Source organism: Chenopodium quinoa, unplaced genomic scaffold, assembly GCF_001683475.1.
Source record: "Chenopodium quinoa cultivar QQ74 unplaced genomic scaffold, ASM168347v1, whole genome shotgun sequence".
NCBI lineage: Eukaryota > Viridiplantae > Streptophyta > Magnoliopsida > Caryophyllales > Amaranthaceae > Chenopodium > Chenopodium quinoa.
The window spans coordinates 1,359,158-1,376,097 of NW_018745523.1; the positions used below are offsets into that span (position 1 = coordinate 1,359,158).

General features: G+C 34.9%; 3 protein-coding genes across 4 annotated transcripts; all 3 read left to right on the forward strand.

The window, feature by feature from the left end:
* The first annotated feature begins 1,479 nt into the window (after positions 1-1,479).
* On the forward strand, positions 1,480-2,304 carry LOC110715439. The gene has a single exon (XM_021894021.1). The coding sequence runs from the start codon at positions 1,480-1,482 to the stop codon at positions 2,302-2,304; it is 825 nt and encodes a 274-aa protein (XP_021749713.1).
* Positions 2,305-5,312: 3,008 nt separating this feature from the next.
* On the forward strand, positions 5,313-6,901 carry LOC110715550. Its single transcript, XM_021894138.1, has 3 exons — positions 5,313-5,488; positions 5,909-6,197; positions 6,413-6,901. Exons 1-3 carry the CDS (start codon positions 5,316-5,318, stop codon positions 6,551-6,553), a joined length of 603 nt encoding a protein of 200 aa, XP_021749830.1. The 5' UTR covers positions 5,313-5,315; the 3' UTR covers positions 6,554-6,901.
* Positions 6,902-13,163: 6,262 nt separating this feature from the next.
* Positions 13,164-16,185, forward strand: LOC110715576 (asparagine--tRNA ligase, cytoplasmic 2-like). Of its 2 annotated transcripts, XM_021894162.1 has the most exons (7): positions 13,164-13,595; positions 13,695-13,853; positions 14,088-14,327; positions 14,431-15,036; positions 15,134-15,384; positions 15,488-15,676; positions 15,773-16,185. In XM_021894162.1, the coding sequence occupies exons 1-7, from the start codon at positions 13,377-13,379 to the stop codon at positions 15,954-15,956; spliced, it is 1,848 nt and encodes a 615-aa protein (XP_021749854.1). In that variant the 5' UTR covers positions 13,164-13,376; the 3' UTR covers positions 15,957-16,185. The 2 variants fall into 2 exon arrangements, with proteins under 2 accessions (XP_021749854.1, XP_021749853.1); XM_021894161.1 differs by having other exon boundaries at positions 13,165-13,853.
* The last annotated feature ends 755 nt before the right edge of the window (positions 16,186-16,940 follow it).

A 16,940-nucleotide genomic window follows, 5' to 3' on the forward strand; every position in this document is an offset into this window, starting at 1 on the left:
GTTTGCGACGGATCTTTATCAAAGGCCAATTCCAAGTCCGACGATATTATTTCCGTCGTAAAGTTGGTTTACGACGGAAATTCTGTCGTAAAATGGCCATTTTCCTACAAAGGGTTTTCCGACAACCATTTACGACGGAATTCCGTCGTAAACCAACTTTACAACGGAATTTACATAGTTTACGACGAAATTTTTCCGTCGCAATTTTGATGTTTTCTTGTAGTGTATGTCATTGAAGTTTACCCAATTATAATTTATTATATCCGTGCATCGCACAGGAATTAATCTAGTTTTAGTTTTAAAATGTTCACCTCATTTGTTTTTTCCAACAAACATTAATATTAATTTTTTTTTACCAAAATTCCCTCAAATTTCCAATTTGCAACAATACTTGTGCAAATTTAAAATTTCCATGTAAATTTTTTTTCCCATGTACTTTTATTACTTTCTCTCTCGATCTACTTTTTTGCATACCCAATGTCAATTTACTTTTTCAATATACTTTAAATATTCTTATTTGTGTTTATTAATTCCCGTGGAAATCGCTCATAAGGGACTATCAAAAGGGGACGGAGAGAGTATTTTTTTTAAGACGATTTTATCTCAAATCTCTAGCAAGGAGGTTGAGGAATTCTTAACGTAGTATATTGTTGTGTCGTGTCCAAGACTGTCAACTCTAGTTTTTCCAACTCAAATTAGTTATTCTAATGTTCGATCCTCTGTAACAATAATTGAAAGGGAACTGGAATCTAAGTTATCAGACCATCTAGAACTGATCCCTGAATCTGAATTAACCCAGAGGGTGAACATGAAAGAACACCAAAAAAAAAAATTACTACCTCCGTTAACCATTATCTGCAACGAACTTTGGAGGCCTTCACGAACTCCTAGGCAGAATTTGGTAATCTTGTTTAACAAATGTAAGAGAGAGTAATTAAAACAAAGAGGAGAGAGAAAGTGGGACATGCCCACATGGGTATTTTGGCTGGAAAACCAATTTTTGGTGGGGAACGATTTTCCCTCCTAACTTTTTGGACAAAATTTAAAACTTTTTCAAATTTTTTCCTTCCACGGGATACTTCAACTTTTCCATTCAGTTTCATTGGCTTATAAATAGCAGCCATAACATTTAATGTTCACCACCATTGTCATACTTCACCATTAATACATACCACCATGTAACAATGTTTCCCAAAAATTAAGTTAGCACTAATTAGTAATTACACATCAGTCACCCATATTTACCCAAAAAACTACCCCTAATCTAAATTAGTGCTACCTACATTAAGTGATCTTCATCTTTTTTTTTCAACCCTTTGTACAAAATCGTGGCAGCTTCACCAGCACCAAAAAAAGACTTTAGCTACCACCTTCTCTTCTCTCTTTCACTCTGAAAAAAAAAGCAGTCAGTGTTCCAACAAAAAAATGAATGATACATATGGTTATGATGACTAATTCTATGGAATTGATCAAATGCTTATGGAAGAAGAAGATAATGCATTTGAGTTTCCAGAAATTGACTCTGAAAATGAGGAAGAACATAGCCAGCAACAACATACAAACACCAATGAAGGTTTATCTGCATCTCAACAGGCAGACACAACATCAAGAAAACAGCTGAGTATGGAAAAAAAAAAAAGAGAAATCATTGATGCAATGTTATTGCAAATGCAAGATGGGCAGTTGCCTAGGGGAGTCAAGGCTCAAATGGCAGTAACATTTCAAGTGCACAAGTCAGCAATCACTAGAGTATTTGATGATCTAACCAAGAAGATGTCTGAGGGAAATGTGATTGATGTCAGAAACAATAAGTTGGGGAAAGTAGGTCGCAAACCAATGGAATACTCAGATGAATTCCTCCAATTAGTGCCTCTGTACAAGAGAACAACAAAGAGAAGCTATGCATCAGCTCTAAAAATTTCACATGTCACTATACACAATTTGAAGAAAAGGGGCAGACTCAGAACTCACACAAGCACCAACAAACCAACACTTACTTCAAACCATAAGGTTGCAAGGTTAAAATGGGCTTTAGCTCATGTTAACCCTATTCCAGCACAAGGGGACCCAAAATTTGTGAACATGCAATATTCTATTCATATTGATGAGAAGTGGTTCTGGTTAAATCCAGAAACAAGGAAGTTTTATTTGCTGCCAAAAGAGGAAAACCCATACAGGTGTCAACAGTCTAGAAGGTTCAAAATCAAAGCCATGTTCATGGCAATGGTTGGTAAACCCTTGTATGATGCTAACAAAAACTTGTTGCATGATGGTAAATATGGCATTTTCCCTTTTGTAATTTAAAAAAGAGCAGTTAAGTCAAGTAAGAATAGAGTTGTAGGGACAATGGAGACCAAGGCAGTAGAGAGTGTCACAAAGGAAGTGACAAGGAAAATGTTGCTGGAACATGTTATCCCAGCAATCAAAAGCAAGTGGCATCCTAGCTTACCAAAGAATGTGTACATACAGTGGGATAATGCAAGGCCACACCAGATCCCAACAGATCCAGAGTTTCAAGAAGCATGCATGCACATCAGATGGGTTCAATATTCAGATGGTTTTTCAACCAGCCCAGTCTGAATGTGCTTGATCTAGGACTGTTTACCTCAATATAATCCATCCAATATCAATCTTTTCCAAAGAATTTGGATGAACTGATTGAAAAGGTGAATGAGGCTTATGTTCAGTTTGACCCTAAAGTTAATAGGAATACTTGGATCACATTGCAACAATGCATGGTTGAGATAATGAAAAAAATGGAGGCAATAACTACCCCCCACTACATATGGGCTAAAACAGGTTAGAGAACCAAGGAATTCTTCCAGAACAGGTAGAGGTCAGCAGGGATATTATTCATCAAGCAGTGGAACATCTCAACACTATGTTCAGGCCAGTCAACTCAGCAGAAGATGAAGACACACAAATGCAGGTTGATGCTGATTAGAAGGAAAAATAGGTACAACAAAAGATGAACACATGGACTGCCACACCTAACCACATTATTTTGTTTAAGCAAACCTAAGTACCCTTTTGGTTGTAGATTTATTTCTTTGCTTATCTTTTGGGTGGTTATGTGTATTTTGGTTAGTAGGAAGGGAAGAATTTGTAGGGCAGTCATGTAAGAACAAGATTTGTGTGTGGTATTAAATTTTGTAATGGAACTAAATGAATGAACATGAAGCTTTTGTTTAACATATGGGACTCATGTCTTATCTTAGCCAAGTGTTACATTCCTTAAAAGTTAAGATAGGCACCCATATTTCCATCAGAAGGAATTTAATTTATTTTTTTTTTCAACAACACCATATGTTCAAGTGTTTTCCTCAACAACAATTCTCATTAAAGAAAAATTGGAGCTAAATACACTTTACAATAGTGGATCAAATGAGTCCCTTCATCATTTGGAAATGGCATACACACAACAACATCAATCTAGGACAACAACATCAACAAAGGGACCCAAACAAAAACCAGCATCAACCACCAACCCATATCATCAAGGAAGGGACTCATCAGTTCTCTCATACAAAGGTCATTGAGAACAAAGAAGGCATGAATCACAGAATAAATGCCTCAAACATGTATCATCATTCATCAATCACAATTCCCCTAAAATACAGAACAACAACATCAACAAAATAACCTAAACAGAAACCAGTATCAACCACCAATCCATAACATCAAGGAAGGGACTCATCAGTTCTCTCATACACAGGTCATTGAGAACAAAAAAAAAAGGCATGAATCACAGAATAAATGCCTCAAACATGTATCATCATTCATCAATCACATTTCCCCTAAAATACAGAACAACAACATCAACAAAATAACCCAAACAGAAACCAGCATCAACCACCAACCCATAAAATCAAGGAAGGACACAACTTAGCAGCAGGGCAGTATTAATTTCATCAGATAAATGAGATACACGAGTAAGAAGTAGGCAACAATCCATAAGTTCAAATAAGGGATACAAATCAACAACACACAACAAGCCATTAGATGAAAACAGGGACTGAATAACAAATTATCACCACAACACAACTTAACTTTCAAAACACACCAGAACCAACATCAGTGAATAGCAACTTAGGGACTCATAAACAAAGCAATTCAATGGTAAAAAAAATTAAGGGTTAGAGGGCGTTACTGAGTGCTTCAAGTAGTTATGGGAAGAACAACTCCCAATGAATCCTCTGTATCATTATCATCAGGGCCTCCATCATTTGGATCTGCAGCGGCTTCAACCCCACCAACACCAACCACGTTACGGTGCTCAGGAACACCAACCACATCCTGGCCACCACACCAGTAGGAGGAATTACCCCAACAGCAAGTTGAATAGGGTTTTCATCATCAGAAATCTCAATTACTTCATAGAGCTTAGCCCCACGAATAATTCTGCTTCGAGCTACCAAGGCAGCGCGACGCCTAGATCTGATTATGGTAGGGGGTGCCTTAGCAACCTCAGATATGGGCTTCTTCAGACCAGAAGAACCCTCAGCCTTACCAGAAGCGACTTCCTTGCTGAAATCAAGCGCCCTCTTGCCCCGACGCCTGATTTCCTCCCTCCTACCTTCCTCAATGTCATCAATGGATTGGGGACTTCACCAAGAGCATTCCAGGTGTAATCGCTAATAAAAGGACCCCTATCCTCAGCTTTGTACATTCTACGAGGCCAAGGAGAATCGGTGTTGAAGGAGTGAATCAACTTTTGAATAATATCACCTTCCTCTTCAACATCAGTCGCAAAGAAGGCATCAAGTGGATCAAGGTTAACCATTGCTAAAGGGACTCGTTTTTTAAAAAGGAATCAACCCTCAATTTGTCAGAATCAAAGAGAGAGCACAAGTGACAGATCTGGGAGATGAACCCAGAAAAGAGGAGAGAGAGTGACAAAACCCAGAAAAGAGGAGAGAGAGAAGAACCAGAAAGTAGAAGAACAGAGTGAGTTGTTGAGAAGATGAACAGGTTTAAATGAAGAACAAGAACCCTAGAAATTTCTTCCATTTAATGTTAGTAGTTGGGGATCTCAATTAATGTTGTTAGTTGGGAATACATGGAAAAATTGGTGGGAATGGTTAAGGAAATCTAAAAATCTGATTAACCTAAGCAATTCAGATTAGTAAACATGATTGTTGTCTTATATTTTTAATCAGGGGCATTTTGGTCATTTTTATCTTTTTTTTACTAAAAAAGGAAACAAAAAAATTGGTTGCACATAATGTTAAACGACTAAAAATGGTAAAAGTTGCAAATAATGGTTAACGGAGGTAGTATTATAAACACCCCTGAAGTCCAGGCCAAGCCCTTAAATGTTGTGTTGTTGCGGAATGCAGAGTAGCGGAGGCCCTAAAATAATCGACATTAGTTACCACGCAACATTATTCAGACTTCCAATAGAAACTTCGAATTTGCTTCCAAAATTGACAAATTTCACCCTTCCGAAATTTCGAAATTGCTTCTCAGTTCACTCATCAATCTTCAGGTACGATTTCTCTCTCTTCACTGTAATTTCCATAATTTGCTCATTTTCGTATAATTTCTAGTATTTTGATTGTACTTGAATCAGAAATTACTGAAATATTGTTGAATTTACATCCAATTGCATCAAGAATCTTGAATTTTACTTCCAATTTCATGATTAATGCCCTTAAAGAACCCTAGTTTTTCAAGTTTCATCAGAAATCTTCAGGATGCTTGGTTTTGTTTTCAATTCAACTTCGATTTTTAGGGTTTATATAACTGTGCTGCAACTTATGCAAAAAACGAGATCAATTATGGACAAAACACCTAGGATTGACAACTGGACTGATGATTTAGGGTTTTATTCGATTTTGTTTTATTGAGAAAGTGGTTTGGTGAGAAATTCATAGACCAATTTGTTCCCACTGTTTAATTTGAGCAGGATGTTTGATCAGAAATCTGTTGCGGTACTATTTGTGGTGAGCCCTGCTATAATATTAGGGGGTTTTCTGGCCCAATATTCGTCGTACCCGTTAGCTGGGGTGAGGGTTCATATGGTTGGTTTTATCTGGATGCTGCTGGGGACTCTTTGTAAATTCATGTTGCTGCACAGTGGTGCTGATCGTGTTCCCAAGTTTAAGGAACGAAGCCTTTATGACCTCGGTATTTCTCTAGTTAAGGCCTTTGGCTCACTTCTTTCTATGCTCGGTGTCATCTTACTTGGAATTATGGTATACATACTAATCTTACTCTGGTTTACCGCATTGTATACATACTAATCTTACTCTGGTTTACCGCATTGTGCCATTGCATTGCTTATAATTTTCGTTTGTAGATTAAAAGAAAAATCAGATGCTGGCTTACAACATGTAGAAAACAAGATACAATGTTTGCTGTTAAAGTCTATCTGTTTTAAGGTATTCATTATCCTGTGATCTTCGTGCAGGAAACTAGTGCATATGTGTGGGTTGGAGTTGTAGGGAGTTTCATTGCGTTCATCGGAGGTTTGGCATATCTATTCAAGCAGTTATGGATTGAGCAATTGGAAAGAGAGTGGCTTCTTCAAGCCGAGCAGGAGTCAAAATAATTTTTTGGTTGGTTTAATCTGCCCTCTAGAGTATCACACATCTTGATTTTCATGTGCCACTTTTGACACTCCTCACCTTACCTTGCTAAATCATGTGGTGTAGTTCAGTCAGCCGTCTTCTAGGATAACTTTGGATATATTGCAGATAAATAGCGTAGTTTGTTGCTTTTGTTATCGTAACTGTATAGGTGTTAGTAACGTCGTTTTTAGGAATGGTTGGAGTTATGCATCTTTTTATTGAACTTTTTGTTACGGGTAAATTGGGTTTGTAACTTTGTATAAATGATGGGTTATGTGCTATTGTGCATTTGTGCTGTGTCTATATAGCAAATTAGAGCTTTTGTTGAATTTCTACTGATAAACACTAGTGATTAAAATAAACGTAACATGAAAGAAAATTGAAATACATGATTCTAACTATTGTTGTTCTGCTACAAACAGTCCCACCAAATGTTTATCTTAGGTTGGGCCAAACTTTGAGATTCTTTTGATGATATTGGGCCAAACTTTGAGATTCTTTTGATGATATTGGGCCTAATAACTTGTTTACCTACTATAATGACCTTAATAAGTAATGTTCTCTGTATTTTTTAAATGAGTCATTTTGATTTGGCCCACTACAATCAAATACATCTCAAAGTTTGGCTCAATCAAGGATTATAGGTGTGATTATTTTTAGTGGAATGGTAACAGTTAGGACGGTTTATTTCAAAAAATAATAATAAGTCCAATAAAAATGGGATAGGTAAAGTTGTACATCAAATCTTAGTTTTCAGAATAACTATACTCTTTTTATATCAAGCTTCAATAAACCGAGTATGGCATGTAGGAATATCAGCAAAGTTGTATACAAAACAAATAATTACTGAGTATAAAGCAACAAATTAATTTGATAAATACATATAGCACTAAATCAAATAAAGAATAACTTCGTGATATAACGAGTTTAAAAACAAATGTGACTAGATATTATATTTCTTCAAAAAAATATTATTATTTTTTAGAGAAAGCATTAAAAATTACAAGTGGGAGAAGAGCATTCAAATTTGCAGCCTATTACTTTTCGTTCCTTATTTTTTCAGAATTTCCTCGAAATTGTTTACCACCAGGAATGGTAAAAAGGGTTTCGTGACAAAATTAAGCTTTAGAAGTAGTAGAAAATCTAGAAACCACACTATTTGATTTAAGTATCTTTGATGATTTAGATTCGATATTGCGAAATATGATGGTGGAATTATACTGATCCCATAACAAAATTTGGGCATCTCTTAATTTGCTAAGAAGTGAAATGGTACCGCGACGAAAACCCCAGTTCAACGGCCACAATTCTGACTCCAAAGGATTGTAATTTTTGTCCATGAGTCCTTCACCTTGTAATCTTTCATCACCCACAAACTTGATATTCTTTATCCATATACACGAGCTTACCAATTTCTTCCCTTAAAGAACTTTTCGATTCACGTGTAATTATATACAAGCAATCATCAAAAACCCTTAGCTAATATAAAGTATTATCATGTGTAATAGAAGTAGGCAATACAAATTTGCTCCATTGTTCAGTCTGAATATCAAAACAACCAATTACACCACCACCGAATAGGAAATGAAGTCGATGTCCATCAACAACTGCAGCCGAAAAATACGTTGATTGCATCACACGAAAGTGGATGTTCAAAGATCTCCAAGAATTGGTCATCAAGCTGTCTATACTAGACTTTCTCGCTCCTCGTCCTTACATTTGACACGAAAATCCAACACCAACACATGATATTAACATAACAATCTTGTAGTCGTTATTAACACCATCGAAACTAAATCCAGATTTTAGTGAAAAACTTCCATTGTTATCCAGAAAGTAAAAACCTATTTCCTTGTAAACTCCAATAGATGGATTGAATATCACGTAATCTAAGTGAGAGTTGAGCTGGCATTAGCATTGTATACAATGCAAGCCATTGCAAGATCCTACTAAAGTGCTTTCAACACTACTTTTATCATGATAACGAAGTTCGAGTCGTTGGACAGGTGAAGGAGATGATAGAGAAGCTGAATCTAAAGAGTAAAGACTATGATCATACAAATAGAGAATGTAAAGTTTTTCATAATGGGAAGATAATTTTAGAGTACGGAGATGAAAGTTGATGAATTGTGGACTTGATATTAGGGTTTTGAAATATTTGGATACACACTTTAAACGAAGGAGTGATTTAATAGGTAGTTTTAGGAGGATATAGGGAATTATGTCTTCGGGAATTGCCAATTCAAGGGATATGCTGGGTTTTTTGGCCATCTTAGATGAAGCTCTCTAAGGTTTATATTTTTCACGAGAAGAAATATAAAGGAGTTATGTATATATATTTATAGAGGATGGACTAAGGAGTTTTGTACATTTATGAACTATTAAATATTCCATAACTGCTTACGCATGAGTTTCCTAATCTTTTATAAGATATGAGATAGGAGGGAGCTTTTTTTTTTTTTTAAATAATAATAATAATAATAATAATAATAATAATAATAATAATAATAATAATAATAATAATAATAATAATAATAATAATAATAATAATAATAATAATAATAATAATAATAATAATAATAATAATAATCTTTCAAAAAAAAAAAAAATTAAATTGTAAAATCAATAAGATAACGACACATGTTCCATATAATCTGCTAATTAGGTTACTAATTGATTATAATTTGTTATAAGCGGATAACCCAAAAATTGTATTATTTTGAAATAATCAAAATATTGACTTTGGTTGTATTATTTTTGACAATTTTCTCAATATAAAACCATAAACTATGAGATTTTTGTTATTTAATTTTTTTTTTTTTGACAACCACGGGGAATTAATTTATTACATCATCATAATATTATATTCTTTTTTCTGTTAAATGAATGACCATAAATAGATTCTAAAAAAAATAACATAAATAAAACAATATTAAAAATGTAATAAATGGATAGGGTGCTAGTTGAATTAAGCCCAAATTCTACTCTACTCAATTTCAAATAATTAGTTCATACTTACATATTTTGCCTACATCCTTGTATAGGTAGCACTACCTACACCTCCTATCCTTCTTAATGACGTCATTCTAGATTTTTTTCAGATTCGAATCATTAATAAAATGCTCACTTTTATATAGGTAAATCCAGTAAATGTTCAAATTTGTACCATTAAATGTTCAATCTTGTTCATATGACCTGCTATATTCAAATTATTATATTTTTGTTTTTGGATTTTTTTTATTAATTTTTCTTATTATTTAGTTAAGTTAATAGACTTTGTTTGATAAAAAAAATCTTCCAATATAGAATAAAAGTAAGGAAAAATTTTAAAATACCACCTACTGCTGTACCCATTTTTTACAATACCACCAACAATTTATTTATTCATTTTTTTTTTAATTTTATTTTACCACCATTTTTTTTTTCAAATCCTTAAAAATTACTTTTCAAGATGATCGATCCAAGGTATTTAAACACATTCATTCGTGGCCAAGTCCTTTCAATTGCCCCCTTTGTATACCAAAGTGACATACTATATATTCAGTCTTACTCCAACTTAGATTAAACTCTTTAAATTCCAACCTTTGCCTCCATTGCTCCAATTTGGCATTATCCCTATTTTTAATTTCATCCACCAAAACGATATCATCATCAAACAACATATACCATGGAATTTCATCTTGAAATAGCTTAGTTACCTCTTCTAGAACCGTTGTAAAAAGAAAAGGACTTAATGCATACCCTTGACGCAATCCAATTGTAGTAGGAAAATCTTTTGTCAACCCTCCACATGTTGCAATTATTATGATACATGTTTCAAAATAGGTTATCAAAGTACATTTGGTACTAATTGCGCTTTCAGCCTTAGATTGGGACGAGCTATGCATATGTCTATGGGCCCAGCATGTCGATGAGCCCTTAATTTGAAAACAATGTCCATACGATACTCATATGAGTCACATCTCAGCAATGTGCCATTTGTGTCATATCGGATCTATTCAATTGTTGTCCAAGCCCAACTCTTACCAAATTAGTTTTTGCACGAGTTGTCCATTCTATTGTTATGCAGCTTATAGTCTTATACTCAATATTCTAATGCTTTAAGCTACAATTTTTTTAATAATTATTTTTTATCATTTAAAGTGTACTTTGCAAAAAGAGAAATTTATACATAATACACTAGATGCACGCAAGATTTCAATTTAGACATTTATTTTTATTCTTTTTTGATTCGAATGAGGAAAAAAATTTCAAACAGAAGCAAAGAGCAAAAAAGACAGAAAATAAATCTGCATAATACTACCTACGGAATCTTAATATGGGTCTGGATCGCACCCGCAAACCAAGGGAGAGAGTCAAGTTCACAAGACCAAAGGAAAGTCCATCCCAAAATCATATGGCAATAGGAGGTTTAGCCCCTTGGCCTTATTAAGTTATTAACTTTCTCTTCTTAATCAATGCAGGACACTAACATGTGTTATGTGGTAGGTTATACTTCAACACTCCCCCTCACATGTAAGGTTCTTTTAACTCAAGGATCACATGACCAGTTAAATTTGGCTCAAAATACTTAATGCCATTAAATTAAAGGTCCCAAACAATGGGCATAGTAATACACTCAAACCATTAGAGACCCCAAACTGTGGGCCTAGCTCTAATACCATGTTAAATACGGATTTAGGTCACACACTCGATAACTAAGAGAGAGAGTCAAGTTCACAAGATTAAAGGAATTTCCATCCCAAAACCATATGGCAATAGGAGGTTTAGCCCTTGGCCTTATAAAGTGATTAACTCTCTCTTATTAACTAATGTGAGACACTTATATGTGTTATATGGCAGGATATACTTCAACATGAAGGGACTTAGCGTAGTTAGTGCTGTCAAAATTCAAACCGAAACCGTTTAACTGCCCGAAACCAACCGACCCAAATGAGAACCGAACCGATTAAAAACCGAAAACCGACCCGAACCGTATTTAAGTAAAACCGAAATCGAACCGATCCGAATAATGTCAAACCGTATAAGAACCGAACCCCTTAACAAACCGAACCAGTTTTAAACCGAACCGAAAAAGAACCGAACCGTTTCTTACCCGAAACCGTTTGAATCGAGGTAAAAACCGTTTACACCAAACCGTTAACAAACTGCAACCCGTTTGCACCGAACCGTTTATAAACGGAACTGTCTATAAATCAAACTGTAATTTCGATCTCACAATAACTCATCAAATCATGATTATGACACATCAATTAGATGATTGAATAAGAAGCAACTAATAATGTGATAGAAAACAATAATAATTCATTAATACACTAAACTTTTATAATCTACGTTACTTCGTAATAAACTAGTAACATCAGTATGACTAAACTTGAAAATAACATGATATGCATTTTTAAAATCGATGAAAATTTGTATATAATATAATGCCTAAATATGAAGTGATGAATTCTCGCCTTGATATAAAACTTGTTAACTAGCAAAAGGTTAGTTAGCAAGTACTATGAAATTTAGTAAACGTGAAATGGAACTGAACTTAATAACATTAAATCGTATAAAAGGCGAACCCGTTAACAAACCGAACCAAAATAAAACTGAACCGAAAAAGAATCGAACCGTTTCTAACTCGAAATCGTTTCCAAACCGAAACTGTTTGAACCGGTATAAAAACCGTTTACACCGAAGCGTTAACAAACCGCAACCCGGCTGCACTGAACCGTTTACAACCCGAACCAAATTAAAACCGCTCAAGAATAAACCGAAACCGAATTGAACCGATAACTATTTAAACCATACTGAAGCCGACACGCGATACATTTAAATCGATTTCAAACCGACCCGATTTCAAACCGAACCAAACCCAAACTGTCAAACCGTTTTGACAGTGCTAAGCGTAGTAAAGCCACACCTCTAGTACCCTCCTCTAAAATACGACTTAACTATACCGGAATAACATTAAAATTCTCAAGTTGACAGATGAATGACTCAGCGGTTGACCAATCAATTTGCGTTGCTGCTCTATTCTCTTCTTGATACGCAAGATTTCATGTGTGATTGGTGTGAACTATTTTAGCAAACAATAATTAGTGAAATATTCTTATATAAACACTTGGGTGTACCTAGATATAGTATACCTAAAGTTGAAAATAAAAAATAAAAGGATTTTTCTATGTTGTGTCTTCTTAAATCCAAACTTCTACACAATACCCATAAGTTTATTAACTTCATCACTTTTAACCCTTTGTTAAGTTAATGATAAACACTATTAATTGACTATTAACTATGTTTAGCAATATACAAGTATATATTTTTTCCTTTATTTTTTTAAAAAGTGGTTAGCAATATGTTATTATAAGATTAATGTGGTTATATTCCCTCCAAACTCACGCTCCTCCACCATTCTTAGTATTTCTTTCTTCTTCTCTAGAATAAAATTCTCCATTTTTTTTTAAAAAATAAATAAATAAATTCCAGCTAATATGAGAAAAAAAAGAAAAAAAAAATTCCCAAAGAAATACTAAAACCTTCTTTACTTTGATCCTTCCCTTCCTTTCTCTACTCTTCTTTACTTCTACGTTCCTTTTCTTCTTCTACTAATTCTCCTTCCTAACAAATAAACCTTTCAATTAAATAATCAATTAACTCTTAATTAATTAATTAATTCCTTCATCAACAACTTTCCCAAGCAAAGCATTTTTCAATCTCATTAAAAACCCTTCATTTCATTCATCATAAAATCAAACATTTCAACCCAACTAATTATCATTTATCAACACCAATATACTCTGTTTTCCTACAACAATGTCACCTAAAGAAGAAGCACCTGCCGCAGCAGCAACCGAAGCACCAAAAATGGCACCCCAACAACAACAAGAAGCAGCCCCTGTTAAAACCCACATTCCAACATCCAAGTATTCTAAGAGGGTAGTGTTGAAAACCTTGTTTAGCCGGGAAGATCGCGGTATCGGATTGTCCGGAGAAAGAATTGTGATTGGAGGTTGGGTTAAGTCTTCTAAAGAGGTGAGGAAACAACCACCTTTACCTCAACCTGATACTACTCAACCTCAACCGGGGGCGAAAGCCGGGCAGAAGGATGTGACTTGTACTGAACTTTTGCAGAATCGAATGCCGATTTTTCGTACATTCTTGAAGCTCTTTGGAGTTGGCACTCATAATGAGAAAGATTCAGCCGGAGGCTTAACATACAGAGTGCAACATCCTGTTATGCCCACTGTGTTTTTGCAAATCAGTGATGGTTCTTGCATTGACAGTCTTCAGGTATATAATGTTTTACTGCTTTTGCTAATTTTTTTTATTTCATTTTGATTTTTCAAATGTGGTTTTGCTAGTTATACATTGATTATATTGTAAAACTTCGAGAACTTATAAGTGGGGTCGACTGCATGAACCAAAAGTGACTATTAAAATTTCGAGAACTTAGTGATACATGGAATATAAATGTAACTTTTGAGTGTGTAAAGATGATTTTTAATTAACATAACAATTCTTCAGGTTGTGGTGGACTCAACTCTGGCTCCTCCAGGACAAATATTGCTAAGTGGTACTTGTATTCTGGTGGAAGGTGTTATACAGCCGCCTTCGACGGGAGGAAAGCATAGCATCGAGGTGAAAGCCGAAAAGGTGTTACATCTTGGTGTAGTAGAAGATCATGAAAAGTATCCCTTATCCAAGAAAAGACTCCCTTTGCACACTTTAAGGGATTGGGCTCATTTTCGTCCTAGGACAACTACAGTAATATTCCTTCCTTAAAGAATTGATTCCAGTTTACATTATCTTATGCAACTAATATATACAAGTATATTCTCATCATGTCATTCGATTTCTTTGTTTGTAGGTCGCTTCCATTACAAGAATTCGACATTCCCTTTCACACGCGACACACAACTTCTTTCAGAACAATGGGTTCCTTTACGTGCAAGTGCCTGTTATCACAACCACGGATTCTGAGGGTTTGAGTAACAAGTTCAATGTTACAACACTTCTTGGTAAGACAACAGAGGAACCATCGAATAAGCCAAGTGTAGTAAGAAAACAAGTTAGTGGTGTTAGCCTTGAATCCATTAAGGCTTCTCTTAAGGAGAAGAGTAACCAAGTGGAGGAGCTAAAGAGGACAGACAGCAATAGGGAAGCATTACTTGCCGCGATTCAGGATCTTAAGAAGACAAACGAGCTTGCTTCGCAGTTGGAGGCCAAGGAGAAAAAAGAGAAAGCAAAGGCTACTGCTTTGGTTAAGCCTGATAGACTCGATTTCACAGATGATTTCTTTTCCTGTCAAGCTTTTCTTACAGTCTCAGGGCGGCTTCATCTCGAAAGTTATGCTTGTGCACTTGGTAATGTGTACTCCTTTGGTCCAAGATTTAAGGCTCAGACTTCTCATTCTACTAGGCATGTTTCTGAGATGTGGATGGTCGAGGCTGAAATGGCTTTTGCTGAACTAGAGGTATCCCAATTCATTGACAATCTTCTAAATTGTTCCGATTTTTGAAATTTTCATTGAACAAGGAGTAATAGTTATTGCATTTACATTCTTTGTGCAGGAAGCCATGTGCTGTGCTACTGATCTTTTGAAGCACTTGTGCAAATGGGTGCTAGAAAAGTGTAATGAAGACATGAAGTTTGTCCTAAAACGGGTGGATCAAAGCATTGTTGGCCGTCTACAATCCGTTGTATCGACAAACTTTGAGAAACTACCTTACTGTAAGGCCATTGATATTCTGAAACAGGCTAAAGAGCAGAAGTTCGACATGGATATCGAATGGGGTGTTCCTCTTACTGAAGAACATGAAAGGTAATGTACTTATAATTCTAGCTGTCTTTAATTTGTTTCCTGTTATTGTAGCAATTAAGCTAAAAATCTAACCATCTTTATCATTTGATCTGACTCAATGAAGCTATTTGGCTGATGAAATCTTCAAAAAGCCAGTTATCATTTATGATTATCCTAAGGAAGTTAAGCCCTTCTATGTTCGCCAAAATGATGATGGAAAGACAGTTGCCGCGTTTGATGTTATTGTGCCTAAGGTAGGAGCTGTGATAAGAGGAAGTCAGAATGAAGAACGCGTTAAAGTGCTAAGTACAAGGTAATCGTTGTTCTTATTTTCACTCTACATTATACATACAACTTTGAGCAAACGAAGAGTTTCTAAGAGTTTATTTTTCTTGATGAAATGTAACAGAATCAAGGAACTAGGCCTGTCAAGTGAACAATATGAATGGTACTTGGATCTTCGTCGAAATGGGACAGCCAAACATGCTGGATTTAGTCTCACTTTTGATCTAATTGTTCTTTTGGCTACTGGAATCTCGGATATTCGTGATGTTGTCCCATTTCCAAGGAGCTATGGAAAAATTAGCAACTAATCTCTGCAACTTTATTTTCTGAAGCTTACTGTAACAATTCTACAGGGTCTGAAACAGAACAAAGACCAGGAATATGTACATGAGTAGTTTATAATCATGTAATGTTTACTACAATGATTTTAAAATATATTTTATGTAGGTAAATATCATAAGATTCATAACAAAAGTATAGTGATGTAAATGAAATGTAAAATGCTGTATACCTGTTATTACTTATGTAATTATGTTATACAAGTATCTATTGATTTTTTTTTACATTTTTAGCTCTAAAGAACAGAGTAACAACCTTAGTTAAAAGTTAAACTTTCTGTTCTGTCAAATACTCATGTGACATGAAGCAAACTTGGTCAAAGTTCCAGTTTCTAACCAGAAAATAAAAAACTTCATCATCACATTATTCCAACCTTTGACATGAAACTACAAAGATACATACTTTGTATATATGCTTTCACTACTACTTACCATAACTTTATTTAGAAGTAAGGGACGAAGGGTGTAATATGTATGAAGTATAGAATATTCAATTAATATACAAATAATACAATCTTTCTGTTAGAAAAGGTGACAACTTTTTTCGAACTTGTTCATGATAATAGTGATTAGTGAATACTATAAAAACAGGGTTGTTTCCTCTTGATGCTATGTAGAAATTTTGTAAGCTTGCTAACTTTTCCGACCGGAATCCGGATTCCAGAAGAAAATCCCAGGGGGTCGCTCAGAAAGGCTGGTAGGGTTATATAATAGACTTCATAGCAGCATAGTTTGACATAAAAAGAGACACTACATGCTAGCTTTAGTCCTTAAAGTCAACTTTGGTCCACCATGAAACTTATAGAATCTTATTCAATGGTATCCTTTCATGCTCAATCTATACTCCATATTTAGTATTTAAAAACACAAACCATAAATTTTTTATATGACACATGACATCACAATTCACAAGTCAGTCATCACCCCATATGCCACATGTCATCTATCTTACTA